This window comes from Mixophyes fleayi, chromosome 2 (genome assembly GCF_038048845.1).
Source record: "Mixophyes fleayi isolate aMixFle1 chromosome 2, aMixFle1.hap1, whole genome shotgun sequence".
Classification (NCBI taxonomy): Eukaryota; Metazoa; Chordata; class Amphibia; order Anura; family Limnodynastidae; genus Mixophyes; species Mixophyes fleayi.
Genome location: NC_134403.1, coordinates 81,532,295 through 81,555,235, shown reverse-complemented (window position 1 = coordinate 81,555,235; position 22,941 = coordinate 81,532,295). Strand labels below are relative to the sequence as shown.

At 36.8% G+C, this 22,941-nt stretch overlaps 1 protein-coding gene across 16 annotated transcripts in view; it reads right to left on the bottom strand.

The window, feature by feature from the left end:
- The window catches only part of R3HDM2 (R3H domain containing 2), a 95,756-nt gene that overhangs the window by 24,787 nt on the left and 48,028 nt on the right, over positions 1–22,941 (bottom strand). For 15 of the 16 annotated variants that reach the window (XM_075199402.1, XM_075199386.1, XM_075199388.1 and 12 more), the window contains exons 2-7: positions 12,818–13,008; positions 5,635–5,676; positions 4,771–4,857; positions 1,882–1,999; positions 1,536–1,614; positions 277–336 (exon numbers count right to left, since the gene is read on the bottom strand). In XM_075199402.1, coding sequence (XP_075055503.1) covers positions 277–336; positions 1,536–1,614; positions 1,882–1,999; positions 4,771–4,857; positions 5,635–5,676; positions 12,818–12,985 — 554 coding nt within the window. In that variant the 5' untranslated portion in view covers positions 12,986–13,008. The remainder of the gene's footprint in view (positions 1–276; positions 337–1,535; positions 1,615–1,881; positions 2,000–4,770; positions 4,858–5,634; positions 5,677–12,817; positions 13,009–22,941) is intronic. The other variant, XM_075199399.1, reaches the window with a different exon arrangement.

The window sequence follows — 22,941 nt, the reverse complement described above, 5'->3', positions numbered from 1 at the left end:
AAAATGGGGAATCAACACAAGCACACTTGTGATCAGAAATCAGTACTATGATAGAGACACTAAAGGTATTGCATCCATATTTTCTGTAGCACTACATAAATGTTTCCAGCTATACTTTTGATGCTTACTTTTCTAGGTCAAGCAGTAAAAATACATAGACTTCTGGGATTAGCACTACATCATATGCTAAATATAAGCAGGCAGGCTACTGCTTGTTTATTTAAATTATGCTTCTTGCCATCTCTATCGTGATGAGAATCTTGGCTTCACACTTACCTATTGTCATTAATAAATTCAAGGATTTCTTGTTCTAATTTTAGCAGCATCATTCTGTCCCTAAGGGAATGAAACTTTGAGTTACTAAACTTCTGAGACATCTATACAAATAAATATACATTAAAGGTTAACTGTTTATTTAGCCTAATATGGGTTCCCCTTGCAACCACTGGCCATGGGGGAGGTATGCACTGTAACCTCCTTTCTTTTACCTTCCACGCATAGCACCAGTAGTCAGGTAAAGGTTGCTTTGTTCTAACTCAGAAGGGGACTATCCCCCACTGGAAGTATAAGCTGTGCATTGGTTACTAGTGCTTCAGTGAGCACCAAATAGTTAAAGTTAAATTAATGAAAAACAGCCATTTAAAAAGCCAATTAAATCGCAAATTATCAGAAAATTCTGTCACTCTGCCCAGAGTGCCCAGTCCCTTTCAGCCACAGAACATGGGGGCAAAACTAGGCAGACGGAGCTATAGATTTTAAGACATGCTACTGTAGGCAATAACACATCAGCTCGCTTTTATATGACTGAATACTTGGAAGAAGGAACAGCCAACCAGAAGAACTCATAGTGCTCCCTCTAATAATGTACACGCTTGTTGGTGGATTTAGATTATTAATCTCAGGCAAGCACAAAATTGAAAGTGAAACATTTTTGAATTAAATATGAATATAGTATGGACATACAGTACTATAGTTCTAAAGGATAGGTGATTGAATGATGGATGGCAGCACGTCGGCTCCGTGATTAGCACTTCTACCTCACAACGCTGGGTCATAAGTTCAATTCCCGACCAGGGTCTGGAGTTTGCATATCATCCCCGTGTTTGTGTGGGAATCCTCTGGGTGCTCCAGTTTCACTCATAAAAACATACTGGTAGGTTAATTGGCTGCTAACAAAAAATAACACTAGTCCGTGTGTGTCTCAGGAAATTTAGACTATAAGCTCCAATGGGATAGGGACTAATGTGAATGACAAATATTCTCTGTACAGCGCTGCGGAATTGGTGGCCCTATATAAATGATGATGAAGCAAACTAATTTAGGAGTCATTGAAAAAAAAAAAAAAAAGAAATGTGAACCACAATTCTCAACATAAAATGGAACATTTGATCTATCCACAAAATAAAGCTAAAGCAGGATTGAAAACCAAATTTTCAGAAATACAGTGATGCAGTAAACAGTCATGCTTAACATGTAAAACTAGATAATGATAGATAGATTAGATATATTACACACACACTTTAAATGTACATTACCTTGGATTATTCTTCAGTGTGTTCACTAAAAATTCATGTACGTCTATTCCTGTAGAGTCTGTATACTCCTGACTAGAATCTGCAAGGACAAATAAATAACAAATTTACCTTACCAAGAACAATTATTCTCTGAAGTAGCCTTTTTTCATGAAGACGAAACAAGTAAGCCACACTTGACTTGCTGGCATTATGTATACTCTAGGTCAATGTACAATTAAAGTCTTCAAGCTCTCTCTATGGTCAGGGTAGGCAACCTATCCAGATGTTGTCAAGACCACTATATCTTGGCTCTTTCTGGTTCTAAAGGGCTATATGACAAAACTGCAGCATGGTGTCTAAAACCCACCTCTAGATAACATTTTCTTTGGCCCCTTCTCTTTATTTTTGTCTTCCTTCTCAGGCCCATCTTTGCAGGATTTCTCTTCTTTATCAGATGGGCAACTGATATGCAAGTGGATGACATCCTGCAGCAAGACAAAGCATGTTAAAAGAAAACGAACAAAACACATATGTAGCACACTTTATTATTGCACCCATGTGCAAGCAGGCCAATGATTATTGCATGACAGTATTTAATAGGCTACTGATTTATCGGTCATGTTATTTCATCAATAATTATATGTTAAAAAGGAGAACAAAGCATATTACGTATATATTGCGCACTCTGTTTTCGTACACTGTTCTTACCCACATGTTTTTCACACATTTCCTTGAAATACCCTTTCTACCACAGTCATTCTCACCACATTAAACATACAACTCTCAAAGGACAATAGATATTGTATCAAGGCAATCACTAAAGAGATATTTATGTACAAAATTGTATATTTTTCTACAACGTTACAACATATCTTTAATAACAATCTTCCACACAGACCATATAACAGTTAAACATAGATGATAGAACGTTTGTATGTCTGTATATTAACTTATCCATCCCAATCCCCACGTCAGCAGTAATACAGCACTACAACTCATTGTCCTATATGACCCATATGCACACCCGCTATGGTACCAAATATACATTCAAAATTGTGCCATAAGACCCATATACGCATCCAGAATTGTCCCATAAGAAAACTATATATTATGCTAAATGCAAAATCCACATGTCCTATATTATGCATAAGAAGCTCCATAGCCCTACATGTTCCATAGCACATTGCAACCTCAGCATAAACAAATAGTCTCCCATAAAGCCTTCATAGAACACTTATAGCCTCACACACTGTCCTCCAAATCATATGCTGTTCCCATCACCACTGTGGGGAGGGAAGAAAAAGGACAGAGGGGAGGCACACACAATGGAGCTGCAAGATATAAGAGATAGATAGAGAGAGATAGATAGATAGATAGATAGATAGATAGATAGATATATATATATATATATATATATATATATATCTATATCTATATCTATATCACATGCACTTGTTTTACACATCTGCCTTTAATTATGTATACAGATGGTATTGGGCCGATTAACTAGAGGTTATATTATGCAGCTCCATGTTGGATCAGACACAGGCGTGCCTGCATAAAACATCTAACCATAGGTATTTTTAATCAGAGCAGCATAGTCTGGCTACTAAAAGCCTCACGTGTATTCTAGAAGTTATGTAGTTTAGAATATCAATTAATACAGTGGTTAATAGATATTATACCACATTGGATTACGTGTAAATACGGTCTTTGTGCTTACGCACTTGCATATTGAATTGTGTATTTTACACGCCACAGCACTGTAGCACCTTATAATGTACTGTGGACAAACCTGCCTGGAATTGTGTGTAAGGGTCAGTCACAGCATACATAAAGACATCTAAGTCACCAAACCATCGACTTCCCAGGCCAAGAACAAAGACAATATAGTCTCCAATACTCTACTTTGCAAACACTGCAGCGAGTAGAATGGTTTCTGTGCAGACCAGGTGCACCAGTACAGGTTTACACAGACAGCTTTATCTACATAAGTGCTTAGTCTGAAACTAAAATCACATTGAGTGGATCTGTGGAAGTAGGCAGTGGTGTGACAACTGTTACAAGCTACGCAATACACTTCTTTCCTCTTAATCAGCTATATATCTAATATATAAATGTGTAGTGCCGTGTGTTAGTCTGTCTGTGTGTGTGTGTGTGTGTGTGTGTGTGTGTAAAAAAATAAAACCAAGCTGCAGCGCCACCTGCTGGGCGGAGTTATATACTGACCTACTAAATTCTTAGTGTGTGTGGGGAAAAAAATTCAGAAAGGGCTGAAAAATTTGGTATACTAAGATGTTTTTAATTTGTTAATTTAATTTGTTAATTGTTTAAAGTGTTTATAAAGATTTAAAAAAAAACTGTTGCCGGGGGTGACAGTGGGGAGTGGTTGGTGGTTGAGGCCTGGGCTATGGCCCAAATGCATGACAAGAACCTTTTTAACACCTTAAGTAGCTTGATTTGACTAGAATGCATGAGTATCATGCACGGGTTAACTTGTTTAACTATATTTCTGTAAGAGTGACACAAAACTTCATTATTTCTATTACAATGAGAGATCTTCACTCACCAATAGAGTAACTCAGCAATAATATCTACTTTATACGGCACAATGCAGAAAGCTAAATACATTTTTGAATGACAAAACCTTATACCGTCAAACATTTACAAAGCCTGCTTTACTTTGAAGGACAAATGTACTATACAATAGTTCAAACTGAATATTCTCAACAGCTGTCCTGTGACCTTCCATATGTATTACTTACTGACGTTGGCAAAAATGGCGCAATAGAATATAAAAAAAATAATAAAACCAAAGCACAGCTTCGCTACATACACATTGAGATCTATGAATAAAATAAATCATTTATGTTATTTTAATAAAATGTATATCACATTTGCTCAATACCAAAATTAACCACATTCAATAAACTGTACTTAAAAACATGAGATACTCAATACAAGTAATTGCCTTCCAAAGTTGTTCAGCCTATAAACTACCTTAGGCTACCCAGTGGCATTGTGCATTTAACATGCATTTTTAACTCACGTTAGGAGATATAAATGGATGCGACAATAAAAGCTCATTGTACCAAATGAGACTATTTATATTTGCATTTTACCGAGTCTAATTTGCGCTGTAGTGAATTATTCTGAGCACTTCTTGTTGCCATTGTGTACATCTTCAGTGTGACACGAACATATATTTGAAACAAATGTATTTTTGTATGAAAGATAGACTGCATTGGTGTATTACCTGAGGTTCCAAGGAGCCATCCACAAATGGTCCAGATGACTCTTCACACACAGCTAAACTTCTTACCAGCTTTAACTTAGAGTTTGACTAAAGAACAAGGATATATTTATATGAAATACCCAAATAAAAACATATCTATACAATTTAAAAAATACTTGTTTTTGACCCTAATCAGAAGATTATTTGCGATTTTTGTGTTTATACAAAGCTCACTGTTACAAACGTCTTAAAAGTATTTCATTATAGCATTACATTTGCTGGGGTTTATGTTTGAATATTGGTAAATTATTCTTTAAATATCACTAAGGGTCTATTTATAATAAAAAATATTGTATCCACATTTTCTAATTACAATTCAGAATTAATAACCAAGAATCAAATATTTAATAAGAGATGATCTAAGTGAATAACTGAGATGTGTTTAATCCATGGGGAGCAGAATATTTTAACATACAAAATAAAGATGGTGGAAGGTGCTTATTTATAGCACACAATTTTATTTAAGGATTATCTATTTTATTGCATGATGAATGTAGACTGTATGCTCTCTCTGTTTTTGCCATTTCACTTTTGTACTATATGATATACATATAATGTGGCAGTTTATGTTTGGGAAATTGTTAATTTGGAAATGTTCATGAAAACTGTATTCTATAAAGAAAAAAAAATAAAAAAAAATAGTTAACTGCAACAATTCAACATCAAATTCATAGAGGTTTGTAGTCGGAAAGTAAGTCCCTTTAAGAGCATGTCAGATTATAAATTGGAAAACAAAAAAGGTACCAGATGAAAAGAGGATAGAGAGCACAAGTAGCTGGTGACTGCTTTTGAGAAGTGGGTGGTATGAGTTATAGTCAAGCGTACCTTGGCTCTCTTCCTAGCATGTCCGTGGCTTGGATTCCGCCTCTACACCATTGCAATAAGTCAGACGGGGGAGAGAGAAAAAAAAATAAATTTAACCGATCAAGATAAATATAAGCAAGATTAGATCTATGCATGTGATCAGAATGCTAGCTATTAGCAAGTAACCAGTGTTTGGTCAATTTAATTTACTATACATTGTGCTTGTTTAACTATTTGAAGCCATTGAGAAACCTCTGGCCCCTCACTGTGGAAAAGTGCAGTTAACCAATAGTGATGATATACAGGTGGCCACATGATATTTTACTCTATGGGGCAAAGGAAAGGGGGCCACGAACAGCAAAGTGCCCCATTTTTACAACTGTCAACTGTAGTTGTCCACTGACTCCATGATCATCAATGCCAAATAAAACAAGCTGGTGGTTGTGTGTGTGTGAAACTACTCCCATCAAAGTCACAGGTTAAACAAAAGCGTTGCCTACTGCATGAGTATTTGTCTGAGCTCTTTATAAATATCCAAGAGGTCTGATTTTTTTATGTGGATTGAATGACAAGAATGAAGTAAAATATTTTTAGTGGAGAACTTACATTATTATGCAAGGCATGGGGGAGGCTGTGGTAGTAGTAAAGGGATGAAGCATGAGACAGACAAGGAATAGAAATATTTTGTCTGGCTTCAAGGAAAAACAGATGAAAAGGAAGCGTAAAGGTGAAATTCGTATCAGTTTTGAGGGTTTGTTCACACACACATACTCTTGGAAAACGGGTAAAATGCATGAAAACTAATGCATTATTTTGATGTCTTTAGTGATGCATTTTCATTTTGGATATGCTACCAAAACAACTTTTTATGCTCACAAAGTGCGTTAATGTATGTGAAATTAGTCACGCATCATACTAGAATTCTAAATGTGGCACCAACATTTTAGAAAATAATAGTAGCAAAGAGCCCAGACGAAACAATTCATCCTATGTTATGTGGTTTTCAGGCATTAGTTAGGGACTTAAAAGCAATTCAACAATGAATAGGTGTGAATGCGCCCTAAAAGTACAACCATCTGGCATTGAAATATCAATCTCTAGTGACTAAATTATTTCCTGCCAAAGTTCAGAAACCTGTGCTTCAAAGGCTTCTAAAATGTATTGTTAAGGCCGTACTTCATGGACAACTATGGGGAAAACTAAAATACAGCTTAATTACAACAAAATATTTTTTTAATGTGGTTATTGTTTAATATCTGAAAAAGAAAGAATTCTAAACCAGTTGTGCAGTTACCAATCTCTGATTCTGAATCTTGTGATAGAGCTTTGAAACTACCTAGACAAAATCTTAAAGCTGGTTGTTCCATTACAAGTTTCTTTCCAAACTCTTTTTAGAAATACAATACCAATGATTTGTGAAATATGATGATATTGATTTTGAGAGAACCATTATCAAATAAATTTCAATACGATTATTTAGCAATGATAAAGTAGAGCTAAAGTAAAAGTTTTATAAAGCTAAAAACAAAAACAACCGCCACCCCCCCCCCCCCTCTCACACACATGTCCAGGGGAAAAACAAAAAAGAAAAGATAATTAGTCCGGAAATCAATTTAAGGAATATGATCTAGACAAATTGTGATTTAGCTACAGAACCAATTATATTAAAGGGTCATAGAGATATAATTATTCTTAATAAGACAGGGGGAGAGAATGGGGATTTAGAACAAGAGGGGTTAAAGTATGGCACTAGGCCCTTCAAACAAAGAACACTAGAGGAACGACTTATGCAAGAATTGATCAAATATGTACAATCCAATCAATTCCAGGCATTAGGGACACCAAAACACCCACTCTAAGGGGGAAAAGAAGAGAAAAGAAGGCCAAGAAAGAAGGGTGCATCTGAAGTTAAAGTCTCAGATACCTATAACCCATCAAGAAAACAACAGACACCTGCTTAAATATTTTTGCTAAATAAAAGACTTAAAATATGCTCCATCTGCAGAACCTAATTTGTTTGATCTTTTTGTTGAGCTACTTTTTTGTTTTACACTCACAATCATTATGTTGGAAAAAAATGTCTTGCTATGAAAAGTATGAAGAACTCAAATGAGACCTCACTCAGAATATTGCTAGAGGATAGCGACGATATTTGAATTATTGGAGGAGTGACCATGTAGTTAATAGACATTTGATATCAAGAGAATTAGGTCCAATTAGTGAGAAAATATGTATTGTTCAATGCAAGTCAGAATGCATCCCTACACATGTCAAAAATGGGCCTGTAGACAGTTATTAAATGTCCTCAAATGTCCTTCTAAAAACTATGTTCTAAATATGGAAAACATTGTACAAACCTCACAAATGCAGAGAGAGAAGCTTTAATATAATTAAAATCTGATAAGTCCATCATCATTAAAGCAGCTGATAAGGGTAGAAGACATGCTGGCTGTGCTAGACATAGAGGACAATAACAAAAAAACATATGCGACAATGAGAGAATATATATTTCTATATGATAATTCCCTATAACCCCACTATCCGACACAATTGAGGAGTTTGTTAGATGAAGCCCAGGCAGGGGAGTAGAAGTATTTGTTTGATTCTTTTTCAGACACACCAATTTTTTATTATACCAAAGATTCACAAATCACTTAATTCGTGTACAGGATGACCTCTCATCTTGGGTATTTGTTCTCCCACATTTAACCTTTCCTTTTATAAAACTGTACGTGGTCTCCAAGGTCATACCATGCAATTCTACTCATCTATTAAATGCGGTCAGTAACAATTTGGAAATATGTGTTTTTTGCTTAATGCTATATGTACAGATTCTTTACACCAAAATTCCCCATATTTAGTGTTAAAGAGCTACTGGCAATCATATTCGATCCAAAAAGGTGGGATCTCAGAGAGACCATGTAAATTAAATCATAGATTCCATTTTTCCATTCCTACACATAATTACTTTTTAATTGACAGCACTTTTTTTCTTTCAGCTAATGGGGACAGCCATGAGAACCAAGTTTGCCCCCAATTATGCCAACCTCTACATGGTAGGAGTTCAAGCCACACCATGTAAGGGGAGGAGACTGGGTGGCAAACCCGGTTTGTCTATGGGCGTTAAATCAATTTATTATTTGGGATGCACAGCAATTTGTCTCTCACTTAAATTCCAATGATTTTAATTTACTTTCTGGATCTGGCCATGTAATTCCAGGGCTCTTCCACTGTGACTTCTGCATATAGTTAAACTGTAGATACTAATAATTATAAGACTGACATGGGTGTCCGTTTGAAATAATGTAAAATGATTATCCATAAGAGACAACTGATAAGACAAACAGAACTGTTCTTCAGAAGATTTATTGCACAGGCAGAATTTATGATGAACATTCTTATAAAGAGGATATACAGTTGATTTGCTAGAGAAAACTTTAAATGAAGTTAAAATAATGGATCTCCTTAGGACCAAAATTAAAAAGCAAAAGAAAGATTTACATTTTAACAAATGTCTTAACTCAGATACAATTTTTAGTTCTAAATACATTTATATGGTACAAAAGATAATAGGAAAAAAAGATACTGCATTCTAAAGCAAATTTGTCTTACAAAAAGAATACAGAAAGCAACTTTGGCGATTTTAAGAAAAGTGAAGATATAAAAAAATATGATAGCACCAAATCTTTTTTTGCACTAAGAAATATGATCCCTTGAGACTAAGACAGTCAAAATGAAGTGATGGTTTCCCAAAAGACCACATATTTTTATAAAAAATGTGGGAAACCTTTATTTATTACGTGTAAATTTATTAGGATCGGAGCTAAATAAATTACGTGTAATTCGAACAAGAAAAGCTTCCCACTTAAAAGTTTTATAAATTGCAGAATTAGTTATGTACTCTACATGTTAATTTGTGGGTCTAACATGCAATATAATGGAAGGACCAAAAGTTCATTAAAAAGAAGGTTTAGAATTTTGCATTTTTGTTAATTAAAACGTTGATCTATAATCAATAGATTAACAACGTAATGATAAATCTCTTAATAAAAATGTATGGTTAAAAAGAAAATTTACAGAACATAGCAGAAATATTCTTAAACTTCAAACGCATAGTCTACCTAAACACTTCCACAATAGTGGCCCCAGTTCCCTTTCTATGATAGGAATTGAACATATTAAACAAACATTGAGAGGGGGAATTGATTTAGGAGGTTATGCACGCAAGAGGCATATTGGATTTACCAAACAAAATTACCCTTTGTCTTGATGGACAAAGTGAAAACATATTTAAAATTATATAATTTTATATTTTTGATGGTGAAAAGGAGGTTTTGGGTGGAGTAAATATAAAAATAGTAATTGGAATAAAAATAAATCTAGATTGGGTAAATTAAACATATATTATGTACTGTGGAGATATGCAATGTCCCCACAATTCCATCAATATTACATAATACACCTACCTATATGTCCACATCTCTATGAATCTACCTTTTTGGGCCTGGTACAATTGGGAACTAATATAGGCAAGACTCAGGTTTTCTATATTATTGCGACCGAGGAAACTTTGGATATAAGTGTACTTTCTATATAAGGGCTAAATTAATGTAATATTTTCGGAAATGTAGCAGTGTTTCTCGGACTAAAGAAAAGCCAATAGCATCTGGCTTGTATCGATATGCTAGGTTACCCACTAACATCCGTGAGATGTGCCGTACTTATCAAATATAGCGCACTCTGATTATGTGACCACTGAAAAACCACCCATGACATTATAGACAAGACTATCATCTATTACTGGTATCCAAGGTTACCTATTAGTGTACGAGTGATGTACCATTTACAGGAAAGATCCAATCAGACGATCAAGAAGGTGGTTGATAAATACGAGAAATTAATACTATTTATATATGCCACCTGTCTGTTGTTGCTGGGAACCGGTTGGGCTTACTTTGCCACTGTCCCTGTTCGTTATTCCGAATACGCCCCTCCTGCTGCAGTAGGAGGAGCCTACTGCCACCACGGGGCTTCTTTATGGCGCCCAGAACTACGTTCCTTCTGGGTAACTGTCGCTGCTAGTGTACTCCCGTGCTGGTACCCCTGACCGGTTACTATGGATCAGGATGCTATGGATGGATCCCCCTGGCCTATCACACTGGCCAGCTGCTGGGTAGCGGCAAAACGGTGGTACTGGAGAGCTGGGTCCAACCTCCAAAACAGCCGGAGAAAGGATTAGATTAAGGGTCTAATCTGTGGGTCACAAGATTACAGCAATATTGAAGTTAAAAAATAAATTGTCCCAATTGGGACAATTTGTTGGTTTGTCTGCTCAAGGAGGGATAACTTGGTCCCACTACTGCTGCACCTCACTGTCCAGCCTGTTATTGAGCGCAGTGTGTAGATTTTCTAATATTGAAGAAGTTGTCAAACAGGGTCTTGAAGCAAAGAATGATGTTTTATTTCGCTCAGGTGCCCTGACAAGGACAGTTCCAGTGGTCAGGTCAGATGGAACATCAGAATGATACATGTCAGTGTACAAGACAGTGCTTTTTATACTGATTTGGACACAGGCTATTTTTAGAATCAGGATGCAATGTGTTTACACAAACATGGATTTACATGCATTGCAAAGCTAACAATATTGACGCTTATATGTGATATCTTAAAACCTTGCTGTGATATCCTGCATCTTACAGTGAACAGCAAGTCTAATTACATCTGCCTATGACCCTCACACATCAAAAAGTCTAATTAGCATGAGATTAACATGAGTCCTTTCTTCCAACAGTTGAAGAATACACATTTCCTCCAAAGAAAAGAATTCCCCAGGAAAAGTTGTAAACCCCAAACAAGACATTTCCTTACACAAGATATACAAAAGGCTTTCAAAACAAAGGCTTATTGTATCAGATATATACACATAATAAATAAGGTATTTCCTCTAGAAAGGTTAAAAACAGAAAAAAAGAATTTTCTCCCCCTGGTCTCAGAAATGAAAGATTTCCCTTACCAAAATATACACAATATAAAAAATAAGTGCACGTGCAATTCTATAAATAAGCGCCCTGCGTTATTTCCTTTAAATAAATTTATACCAGAAGTTATTTACAAGTGATACAGTCACAAGCACAATAAAGGCCCAGGAGGAAAATGCAATCTTTTAGATGAATGTAAATGATGTGAATTTATGTTGTTACATCAGCTGAAAATAATGAATTCTAAAATTATAATAATCACTGGCTTCCAAATGTATTTATCTATTCTAGATTTGTGATCAAGTTTGTTGGTTAACGTATAAGATTGTCTATTTATAAAGAATACTTGTAATTTGAGTTACTAGAAAATAATACACCATGTCTGTGATATTATTTCCTGTCACTCATGTGAAGCCGTTTAATGAGGATTAACATGCTTTATATAGCAGATAGTTTCAACAAGAAGCATATACCGCAGCATATGATCAAATGTGTTTTTAATAAATGAAGATTGTTTGTAATCATCACCATTGGTCAAAATGGAAATTTAGACGTAGTGGTATGGTAACTAAGTGAATGGAATTTGACAGCTTTACAATGAAGTAAATTAGTGTTTATGGATTTTTTTAATATTTTACTCTATATCAATTGTTAAAATGTTTCTGTAGATATACAGACTGATTTGAAAATATTTTAAGTTAAGAAAACTGCTATTTTAGTTTTGTTGTTTTTCTTCATTTTCTGATAATTTTGTGCATTCTCACTTAGAGTAGACATTTTTGTTTACCACTTTAAAAAGGATACAGCATCACACAGCTCCAGATTCCATTCAGGGCTGCTGACAAACAACAGAGCCTGGGGCCTCTGGGAAGGGAGAGGAGCAGAGTACTTCTAGGTGGTAGTGGAGATTTAAAAGTGTATATAAAATGTCAAATACTGGCTTTACTTGCTTAATACTCAAAATTTTGAAACCTCTGAAGACAAATATTGAACAACAATGTTGAATGTTACAGCCTATAGATTAGAACAAAAGGTTGATGCTTGACACAATTACAGCATAGTTAATACACAAACCGAGAGAACTTTACTCTCTTTTCCCATAATACTGTTACCAATCCTGTTATGTCACAGTAGCCGTTACAAATAACTAGAGAAATGCATTTAAAAAAAAAAAAATCAAAAAGTGTAAAAAAATAAATAAATAAATAAAATAAAATCACAGTAACCTGGGGCTCTTGACGTGAATTTAGCTCATCCGATTCCTGTTCCTCTTTACTTGGTGACCTTGATATGGCCTTGCTTCTATGCAGAGATTCCTCAACTAAACGCTTTTCTGACTCCTTCATGATCTCCAGAGTTTCCTGGGTTGTGTGGCCATGGGACATCTTTAGCATAGTACAGAGCAAACCGTAATAACCTGTAATTAGACAAACACAAATCAAGGAAAAAATATTGCATAAAATAGCTACAAACACAGCACAACATTAACAAACTCAAATTTGGATGTGCTTCTAAAAATGGCCTCACTTTGCCCATCAGCTACCCGAAAGCAAACCCTAATAAAGACCACAATTACTATGACTGAACTGTCTCTATCAGATGTGGACAGGTGAATTATGTCTAACTTTTTTGCAGTTTAACCATTCTTCTTGGGGTGAGAGCTAGTGTGTTCCAGCCAGGTATCTGTATTGTATATTCCTGTGGTTTTTATACAGACATAGCTCTTTTAAATAAAAGATTAGTGAACTAATTACTATTACTACTATTGGTGAACAATGCACTACTTGTGTACTTGCCAAATACTAAAAACATGGTTGTCCAAAAAACAATCTGTGGAAGTAGCCCTCCAGCTTCTACACCACAACCTTTGCTGAAGGACTTCCAACAGTATCCAGGTCATTAACAATTATTCTGAATAGAAATACAGCACAACAAACAAAATCTCTGAAATGTATATTTTTTACATATAATGCCTTTTTGTGGCCTCCCAGCATCTCATTAATGCTACTGTATACAATAATGAACAACATCTATGAAAATTAGCACACATGAAATGTTGATGTTGCCCCTGAAGTTTGCATACATTTCTACTATTTTACAAAGAAAAAAAAACCCAAACTGTTTGGCTGCTAGGGGCAACACCCTTTTTATTTGCACTGGTTTTCATAAATGAGACATATTGTGTATGAGACATATTTTGCTGAGCACATTGGGAAAGTACTATTATGCTGTTGGAGCACTGCTTATTCTTCCAAAAGACATGAAATTACTTTCCCAAAGCCTCGTAGGATCCCATCGCCCTTACTCAAACCATTCACCAAAATAAAATATGTTTGTAGGCCAAACTGAGAATGCAACATAACCATTTTAAATGACTAGAATATATAAAAATTATATATCTATCTCTCTATCTCTTACGTATGCAAAATCTACTCTCACATTGGAGAAAATGAAACATTTAAATATTTGTGACAATGCTGTTATATTCCCTTTAGACTTTTATTGCTTCCCAACATGTAAATGATTTGCTGAATAATGTATCACAAGACTGATGTAGTGACATCAATAATGATGATTCCTGCTATCACTTTCTTTCATGTAAAACATTCCTTCCCTCAATAAGATGATCACTATGCCAGATCCACAGCATCTGACATGCAATTTACACAATAATTTCTGATCCAATTATATTACTTGTAGCTAAGCTCAAAAACACATGGGCAGCTATTATGGTAGCCATGCTGTACATCATAACAGTTTATACATGTTACTTTTCCCAATAAGCTTTCCCTAAATTAACCATGGAAATGACACTCACTTATATATTGCCATTACCAGTCATGCACATTAACAGAAGCTGGGAATCACAAAGGTTCTCAACACACCACAAAAACCATTAATCTGGTCATTTTCCACTGCATCTGACAGCCCTGTTCTAGTTTCTTTCATTAAGGTTTTTCTAAAAGGCAGGTCGTTTTATCTGTATGAATGAATCAGCCTCCGTCCCCCAGGACAGCGTGGGAGGCGTTGAGGAGGAGGAAGACATGATCGTCTTTGACAAGAGCGTGCAAGAGCAAAAACACACAGGGAAGAAATAAGGGTTAAACGCAGGTAAGAGGACAGTGTTCCAACAAATGGGTGAAAACATCAGATTACACAGAGATAAGATAAACCCACTCAAATACACACTGCAGGTCTCCCATCAGCCAGCATTCATCATAACAGACATGCTGGTACAACAATGAGACATCAGGAGGAGGAACGTTTAATGTTTTTGTGTTTAATCTATTAATATAAAACGACCATTTTCTGCACTTCTGTTCATGAGGATCATTTCATTTCAACCCATACAAGTTTAGTTCATTTGTCCGTTGTGTATTAAAGGAAATCAGGGAAAGGAAATAGGGACATTATCACCTTCAGCATTCTGCTGTGTATTACAACAGCCTAAAAAACAAGGTGTGCAGCAGTAATGCAAATAGCTTTACCCAATGGTCAGAAAAACAGCCCGTCAACTTAAAAACTCACATATATACAGCAGATTTTTGAACATTTAGCCCATTTAACCTTTCTGTCTCCAGTTGTAGTTTCAAACTTTACTTCTATTAACCATTTAACCCACAGATTTGTTTCTGCCAGTCAGAGCTCAAGATTACCATTGTACTTTACACACAAACCATGTGCAAAACATAGATCTCTTTACAGCAATGTCTAAGGGTGAAAATCAACTTTGCAGATCACCAGCAACATGGACTCAAATTAAGCCTATTCTACAATGGTTATGCAAAATGAGATGGTGAACTCTTCATTGGGCTCTCTGTTGTACTATGCCCTGCCAGGTGAGGAGGGAAAACAAGAGGCATAGGTGAAAGGTATGGAAGACTAGCAGTGTAGTAATAACTATACTTATATAGAACGTATATAAATTGATTGAAAGAAATCTGATCATACACTACACATATAGGGAAACTGCTACATGAATAACCAAATCAAAATATATATAAAAAAATAATAGAGAAACACCCTGAGGAACTAGGCTATAAAAGTGGCCAAAATGCTAGGCTCATTTTATATTCATTTTCCCTAGTAAAACATGGACACACACATTTGTAAAAGTATAATCTATTTAGGCATCACAAAGGGAATAAAAAAACATTTAGGCAACAGAAAAAGTAAAGAGGAAATAAAAAAATTAAATGGAATAATGACACACTCCAAGACAGGCATATCTAGCAGCGTGTGAAGAGACAGTGTCAGAGCCAGGGCATTGATCCAGGACTTGGCACAACCTGAAAAGTTTAAGGACATTAAAGACACAGACTGTTCTTGTGTGTATAATATGGGTATTTTAAAAATATAAGTTCCATACTGAGCAATAGAGGTAGATATCATGCTGCATTAAAAACAACATTTAATTTGTAAATGACCAAATGATGGTGTTGAAATCTTTCTAGAATTATTATTTCTCTGAAAAACATGTAATAAGCCTGTTAAAGAGAGTATTTCAAAATTTAGGCTCATTAAATAACACTTAAATAAGATGGTAACCTGCAGGAAATCGCATGCAATCAAATTAATGCTCAGCAGGGAATATTTGATGCTAGAACATTTCTCGTTTTGCTGAATGCCATATAATCCAAGCACAGAAACACACTTCTTTATGTAAGACTGTCTAGTGAAAAAACAAGTGCATGTACTGCAATGGAAGATTAAATAGTAAATAGCATAAGATCCATTTAAAAATCAAATGCCTTATTCAGTTTATGTATTTAATGTTTAATTTTTTCAAAACAATGTGCAACGAAGAAATAACAGCCGTGCAATGCAACACTGCAAGGTTAAAGTGATGATACTAGGAAGATCTTTAATCGTATTGGAAGAAGGAACTATCCAGTCAGAATTTCAGCTCCGTGGCAACCAGTTCTATCACCAAGAGAAGCCAGCCAAGATGTGATACTAGTACAGGAAGGGGGGGGGGGGGCTTGCAGAACAAACCTTACAAATTGTATCATAACCTACTCAAAAATAAACAATTGCATATATGTGAGATTATATTTTATATACACACACACATACATACATACATATATTACTTAGCGGAATACTATACATGAAATAACTGGAGTGGTGGAGTAGTTATATTTATCTAAATAAGTCTACTATGCTCTCTGACATGCTGCTGCAGGTGGCCATGTTAGATGCTTCTCCAAGGGGGCAGACCGTGAACGACATGTTTCTAAACTTCTGTACAAACGCAGGGCAAGTCATGTGACAGCATTTCAAACAATTGCAGTCTCAGCTTTGTGACTTGCATTAGATCCCAAATGGACACAACCAAAGATTCGGGAGAACCTTCAGCTCCTGTAATGGAGTGGGAAAGTAATACTCTCCCCCTCCCACACAGAGATTTTCACCAGTGTTGGACGCTTGTGAATGTTGCAGGCAATGTTGTAACCGACATGCTTGTCAGAAAATATGTGCAGGTGCATTCCAGTCCAAAAATAATGTACTATCAGCATAAAAGGATGTTTCGCAGGCCTTAAGAGAGTCCCATTTTAAACACGTTGCGTGTATGTACATTGATTCATATAGATGTTGGTGTTGTCACCTTAATCTTCATGCATCAATTTGACAAATGCCTCAAACCATTAATTTACGCTGTTGGTAGTGCTATCATTCCAATTTAAATCCTCATTTTGGACATCTCATTGTTTTCCCTGTGTTGACAGCTACAATAATTTGCACTATCGCTGTGTTGAAAGCACTCCTGTTTAAAAGATGAGAAGTCTGTCCTCATGATTGCCCAAGGGAAGTCCTTGTCCATTGGCCCATATGAATCTAGTCCTGACTGGTTGGCTCAGTACAGTCTACCCACTCCCCCAGACTAGTCACCCTGCTCACATCAACCAATAGGAATGACCAAGTATTAGTACTTATTTAACTTTATGCCAGAGGTGGAAACAGCTTTTCGAACTTTAAGGTAACATTTGCTTTTTTTTTTTAGTGTCTGTGTGCATCCACTACCTTTAAATTGTTGTGTATAACAGCTCATGTAAACGCTATTGAACGCAATATTACAACAGACAAAGATCCTGCTGTATTCCTGCAAGATGCCTATATCTGTTGAAATCCTGTGACCTACAGATAAGAGCTAACACTCTAATCAGTCCACCAGATGTCTTATGTTGAACCAAACATTTTGAGTCAAGTGTGCCTGCTACCCTGCAGTGCCGATTTAAATAAAGCGGTCAGGAGGATAAAGAGTCAAGCAAAGAGGTGCTGCAGCAGCTACACAATACCCACCAAAGCAATAGTGAGGCATGAAGAAGCCTGGTGTTGGCAGCTAATATTCTCCTGCAACTGGGGGTACCATGGTGGTGCACAGTCAACACTTACACCCAAAAAAGTTGGCAGTGTACTTTGCGTGTGTTGTCCAATTCCTCATACCATTCACAATAGTTACTAGGAAATGCTGCTTCTCCATCACACGAGAGGCTCTTCAATACAATTCAGCATCGAAGACTCTCCACACAGTAAACATGTGTGTGATTGGGAACACATTTTAGAATCACTACTACGACCAAATGTCTGTGTAGAAAGATGTAACACTGTAACACATCATGTTACACCAAGCAACCAGCTACGACTAGCAATAACAGGGTGTTTTAGGGAATAGGTGGGCAGTTCCTTACCAGAGTTGCTACTTTTGGATAAACTGTAACACAAACACACATATGGAAAGAAGTTACGCACCCATGTGCTATCTAGCTTACACCCTATTTAATTGTACTTTTGCTTCCTCTCTCCACCAGTCCGGTACAAGACCAGTTTCAGGATGTGTGCTGCCCTAAGTTGCAATCACTACCAGGTCTGGGCAAGAGTGGTTTTGTGGCCAACATGGTAAACCTTACTTAAAGATACCATGAGAAATTCACCCATTTCATGTGGCTGGATCAGAAGAAAAGGAGGTTAGTGGTGGAATCAGCACAAGGGAGAATGTGTCGGATCATATCACTTATTTGATCACTAAATAAGAGTGCACACTGTCCATTGGTTCAGTTTTCAATGCAACGAATCACAATAATCGTAGTTTGTTCACTAAATAGAAGATGACATTCTACACTGTAAGCCCAACAGGGATTATTTTTTTCTATAAAATAAACACTGCAGAGGAGGTGTTACTTAGTGTTGGAAATACATCTAGATATTTGCAAGGGTTAAAGGAACTGCACTGATCAGCGGCAAATTACAACTACCGTTTATCACTGACAGTGGAAGTGAATATCATTGATTATCTTGTTATATCCTACACTGACAGGTGTCATTGTATTCGGTTTCAAGAATGAACTGTTCACTTGCTGCCTATGTGCTGGAAGTAGGAAAAACGGGCAAGCATAAGGATCTGAGTGACTTTGGCAAGGGCCAAATTGTGATGGCTATATGACTAGGTCAGAACATCTCCAAAATAGCAGGTCTTGTGGGATGTTCCTGGTATGCAGTGATTAGTACTTATCAAAAGTGGTCCAAGGAAGGCCAACCAGTGAACCAACAACAGGGTCATTGGCGCCCAAGGCTCATTGCTGCGCATGGGTAGCGAAGGTTAGCCTTTCTTGTCCAATCCCACAGAATGGCTCTGCAGCACAAATTGCTGAAAAAGCTGCACTTGCTATGATAGAAAGGTGTCCGAACACAGTGCATCGGTTTGCTTCGTATGGGGATGATGAATCATGTTTTCTTTTACATTATGTGGACAGCAGTTTACATGTGCAGCGTGCTACACTGGTCAATATTCTACTGGAAAACCTTGGGTCCTGGAGTTCATGTGGATGTTACATTGACACGCATCAACTACTAAGAAACACTGTTGCAGACCAAGTACACCCCTTCATGGCAACGTTATCTCCTGATGGCAGTGGCCTCATTCAGCAGGCTATTGCACCCAGCCACATTGCAAAAGTTGTTCAGTAATGGTTCGAGGAACATGACAGAGTACAAGATGTTGACTTGGTCTCCAAATTCCCCCCAGGTCTTGTTGATCAAGCATCTGTGGTATATGCTGGAAAAACAAGTTCACGGCAAGGAGGTCCCACCTTGCAACTTACAGGATCTGCTGCCAACATCTTGGTGGCAGATATCACAGGACATCTTCAGAGGTCTTGTGGAGTCTAGCACATCCTTTATCCCAAGTCAATGTCATAACTGCACAACCTTCTTAAATAAACTGGAGGATTGGGCAGCCAAATGGAATATGAGGTTTAACAGATAAATGTAAGTTTATGCATTCAGGGATCAAAAACAAGAACGCAACCTATAAATTAAATGGAATTGATTTAGGAGAATCTATAATGGAAAAGGATTTGGGAGTGCTAGTAGACCGTAGACTTAGCAATAGTGCTCAATGTCAAGCAGCAGCTGCAAGGGCAAACAAAGTATTGGCATGCATAAAAAGGGGCATAGATGCAAGAGAAGACAGTGTAATTTTGCCACTGTATAAATCATTGTTAAGACCTCATCTTGAATATGCAGTACAGTTCTGGGCACCACTCTATAAAAAAAAAAGATATTTTGGAACTAGAAAGGGTTCAGAGAAGGGTGACAAAATTGATAAAAGGGTATGGAGTCATTAAGTTATGAGGAAAGGTTAGCCAGTTTAGGCATGTTTACTTTAGAAAAGAGGCGTCTAAGGGGAGATATGATTACTATGTACAAATACATTAAGGGTCAATACAGGGAACATTCATGGGAACTTTTTGCCCAAGGACTATACATAGGACACGCAGTCACCCCCTAAGTGTAGAGGAGAGAAAATTTCACAACCAGCAAAGGAAGGGGTTCTTTACAGTCAGGGCAGTCAAGATATGGAATTCATTGCCAGGGAAGTTTGTGATGGCAGATTCAATATATATGTTTAAGAAAGGGATAGACAAATTTTTAGCGGAAAGGTGTATCCAGGGATACGACCATTAATTAAAATGAAGGATAGTAGTGGATATAGGGTAAAAATAGGACTGCAATAGAGAGTCTGGGGGGATTTTCGCAACTGAAACAGATTGGCGGTTGCTTACTCTGGATCAATTTCAAATATAAGTGCAGGATCGCAGGAGATCCAAAATAGGTTGAACTTGATGGACTGGTGTCTTTTTTCAACCTCATCAACTATGTTACTATGACTCTTACCAAGAGATTGTCGGAGCCCCAGTTTAGTGGCATTTTCCCTCCAATAATATGAGACGACAAGCGGATAGCCAACTTTATTGATTGAAAGGGTGCCAACTCCCTCCTTCTACTCGGATCTTCGATATGCTGTGTAACCTCTCTGTGGGAAGAGGTAGTCACCTGATGCAGAAGTTATTGAGTCTTATTCTTTGCTTTGTGACACGGCAAACTAAACACACAGCCACAGCTCTTATTCGATAATAAGTTGGGCTATGGGTGAAGCTCAGTGTGGCATAAAGCAGAAATAAGTCACTACTCTTAGTAGTTCATCCTTGGGCATTAAGCCCAAGGATGAACTATTGCCCACCAGTGGTGTACGCTGTAATCCCCACCAGTTGAACATTATGAAATATTCATGGTGTTTCCATTCTACTGTTCCACTTCTCCCTGTGCTGTATATATTCAGAGAAAAGAAAATGCATTTACATTAGCAACTACCCTTATACCTCTGCATCCCCATGTTACAAAAGCAACATTGCCCCTTCAACCACTGACTCAGTCTCTTGACAATTTAAATATACAATCAGATCAGGACTCCCCCTATCTCATCTCCCTACAAAACTGGATATCTCACTTATGGGTTGTGAATTACAGACCAAGCACCTCTTTTCACATCTTTACACATGGTGTACATGAAGTACACGGCTTCTGTGCATCACAAAATTTATCATCCATGCCAGTTTTAAGAAACTTGACCATGCGCATTTTTGAGCATTCACCTTTAAAAAATATGGAAAAAGTATGGTCAGAGAAAAGGATTACTTACATGTCCCCTCTCTCCTTCATTTTCTTTTAACCCTCTCTCTGTTTCCCACCATCTCTTCCTTCCTTTCCTAGTTTATCAACCACAATCGGGCACTTAAATTGCATACATAAAAATACAAATTAATAACCTTTTTTTAAATACCACTAACATATTACACAACACTTTAGAGAGATGTATAATCACGTTTCACTTCAGTCCCTGCCCCAGAGAAACTTACAATCTAAATTCTTTAATACCCAAATAAATATTAATATTAACTACCAGAACAGTCTTGGACTGTGGGAGGAAGCTGGAGAACCCTGATCCCAAACAATCACTGGGGGAACATACAAATTCCACCCACATAATGCCCTGTTGGTGTAGAACTCATGGTCCCAGCACTGTGAGGCAGTGTAATAATGCATATTTTCTCACATTGGTTTGTATTTACCTGTATGAATTGTATTTGTGTATTTTATGATTTTGGATATCTAGGCCAGAAGTAAAACTTTTTTCACTCTAAAATACACATTTTGAATCATTTTACCAAACTTGACTAATTCACAATTTTAATTTCATTTAATGGAAAGCCAATACCATTGACTTCTGGGTTATTTTCAAAAGGGGCAAATCTCCCTCTCCAGACCATGAACTTCATGACTAACGATAACACTGAATATTAAAGGTGCCACTACAGATCCCAGTCACTCAGCCGATGCCTTTTTCAAGGCAGTAGTTTCAGGCATCGTTTTAGAGTATCCCATAAGTTTCTGATCTAGTGACTGAAGGTAATGACATAGGGATAACATCAACTCATCAAAACATTGTGTGGTCATATGTGGTCTGTGTATGGTTCTATTGCCATTCTAGAACACAATCCTCTGCATCAGGAAATAATTACTGCAAAATGGGTTGAAGATGATCACTCAAGTACCATTAAGTAATGATTATTATTGACCTTGCCTTCTACTAGAAGGCTTGCTCCAAAGACATGCTCCTCACAACATTATAGAACCACTAGAACCTTTTACTGTATGAAACAAGCACTCGGCTCTTTAGGTTGGCCCCCCCAAGTGTACTCATCTATTTGTCGATAACATGGTGAAAGTTATGGTGAAAGAAAGGCAATAGGCTTTTGCACATAGCCCAATGTCTGAGCTTTCACCACTGAACTCACAAATTTGCACTGCCAGGTGTGATGAATGGATTATATGCAGACTATATCATCTTGCTCTGTGGCAACCTCATTGGACCACTTTTGTGGAAACTGACCACTACAGGTTTAAATCTGTAGTCAACCGATCTGTAATTGCTCGCCTGTTTTATCTTACACATCAATTAATGTACAGATATAATGACTCTGGAATTTGCTAACCCACCAGCCATTAC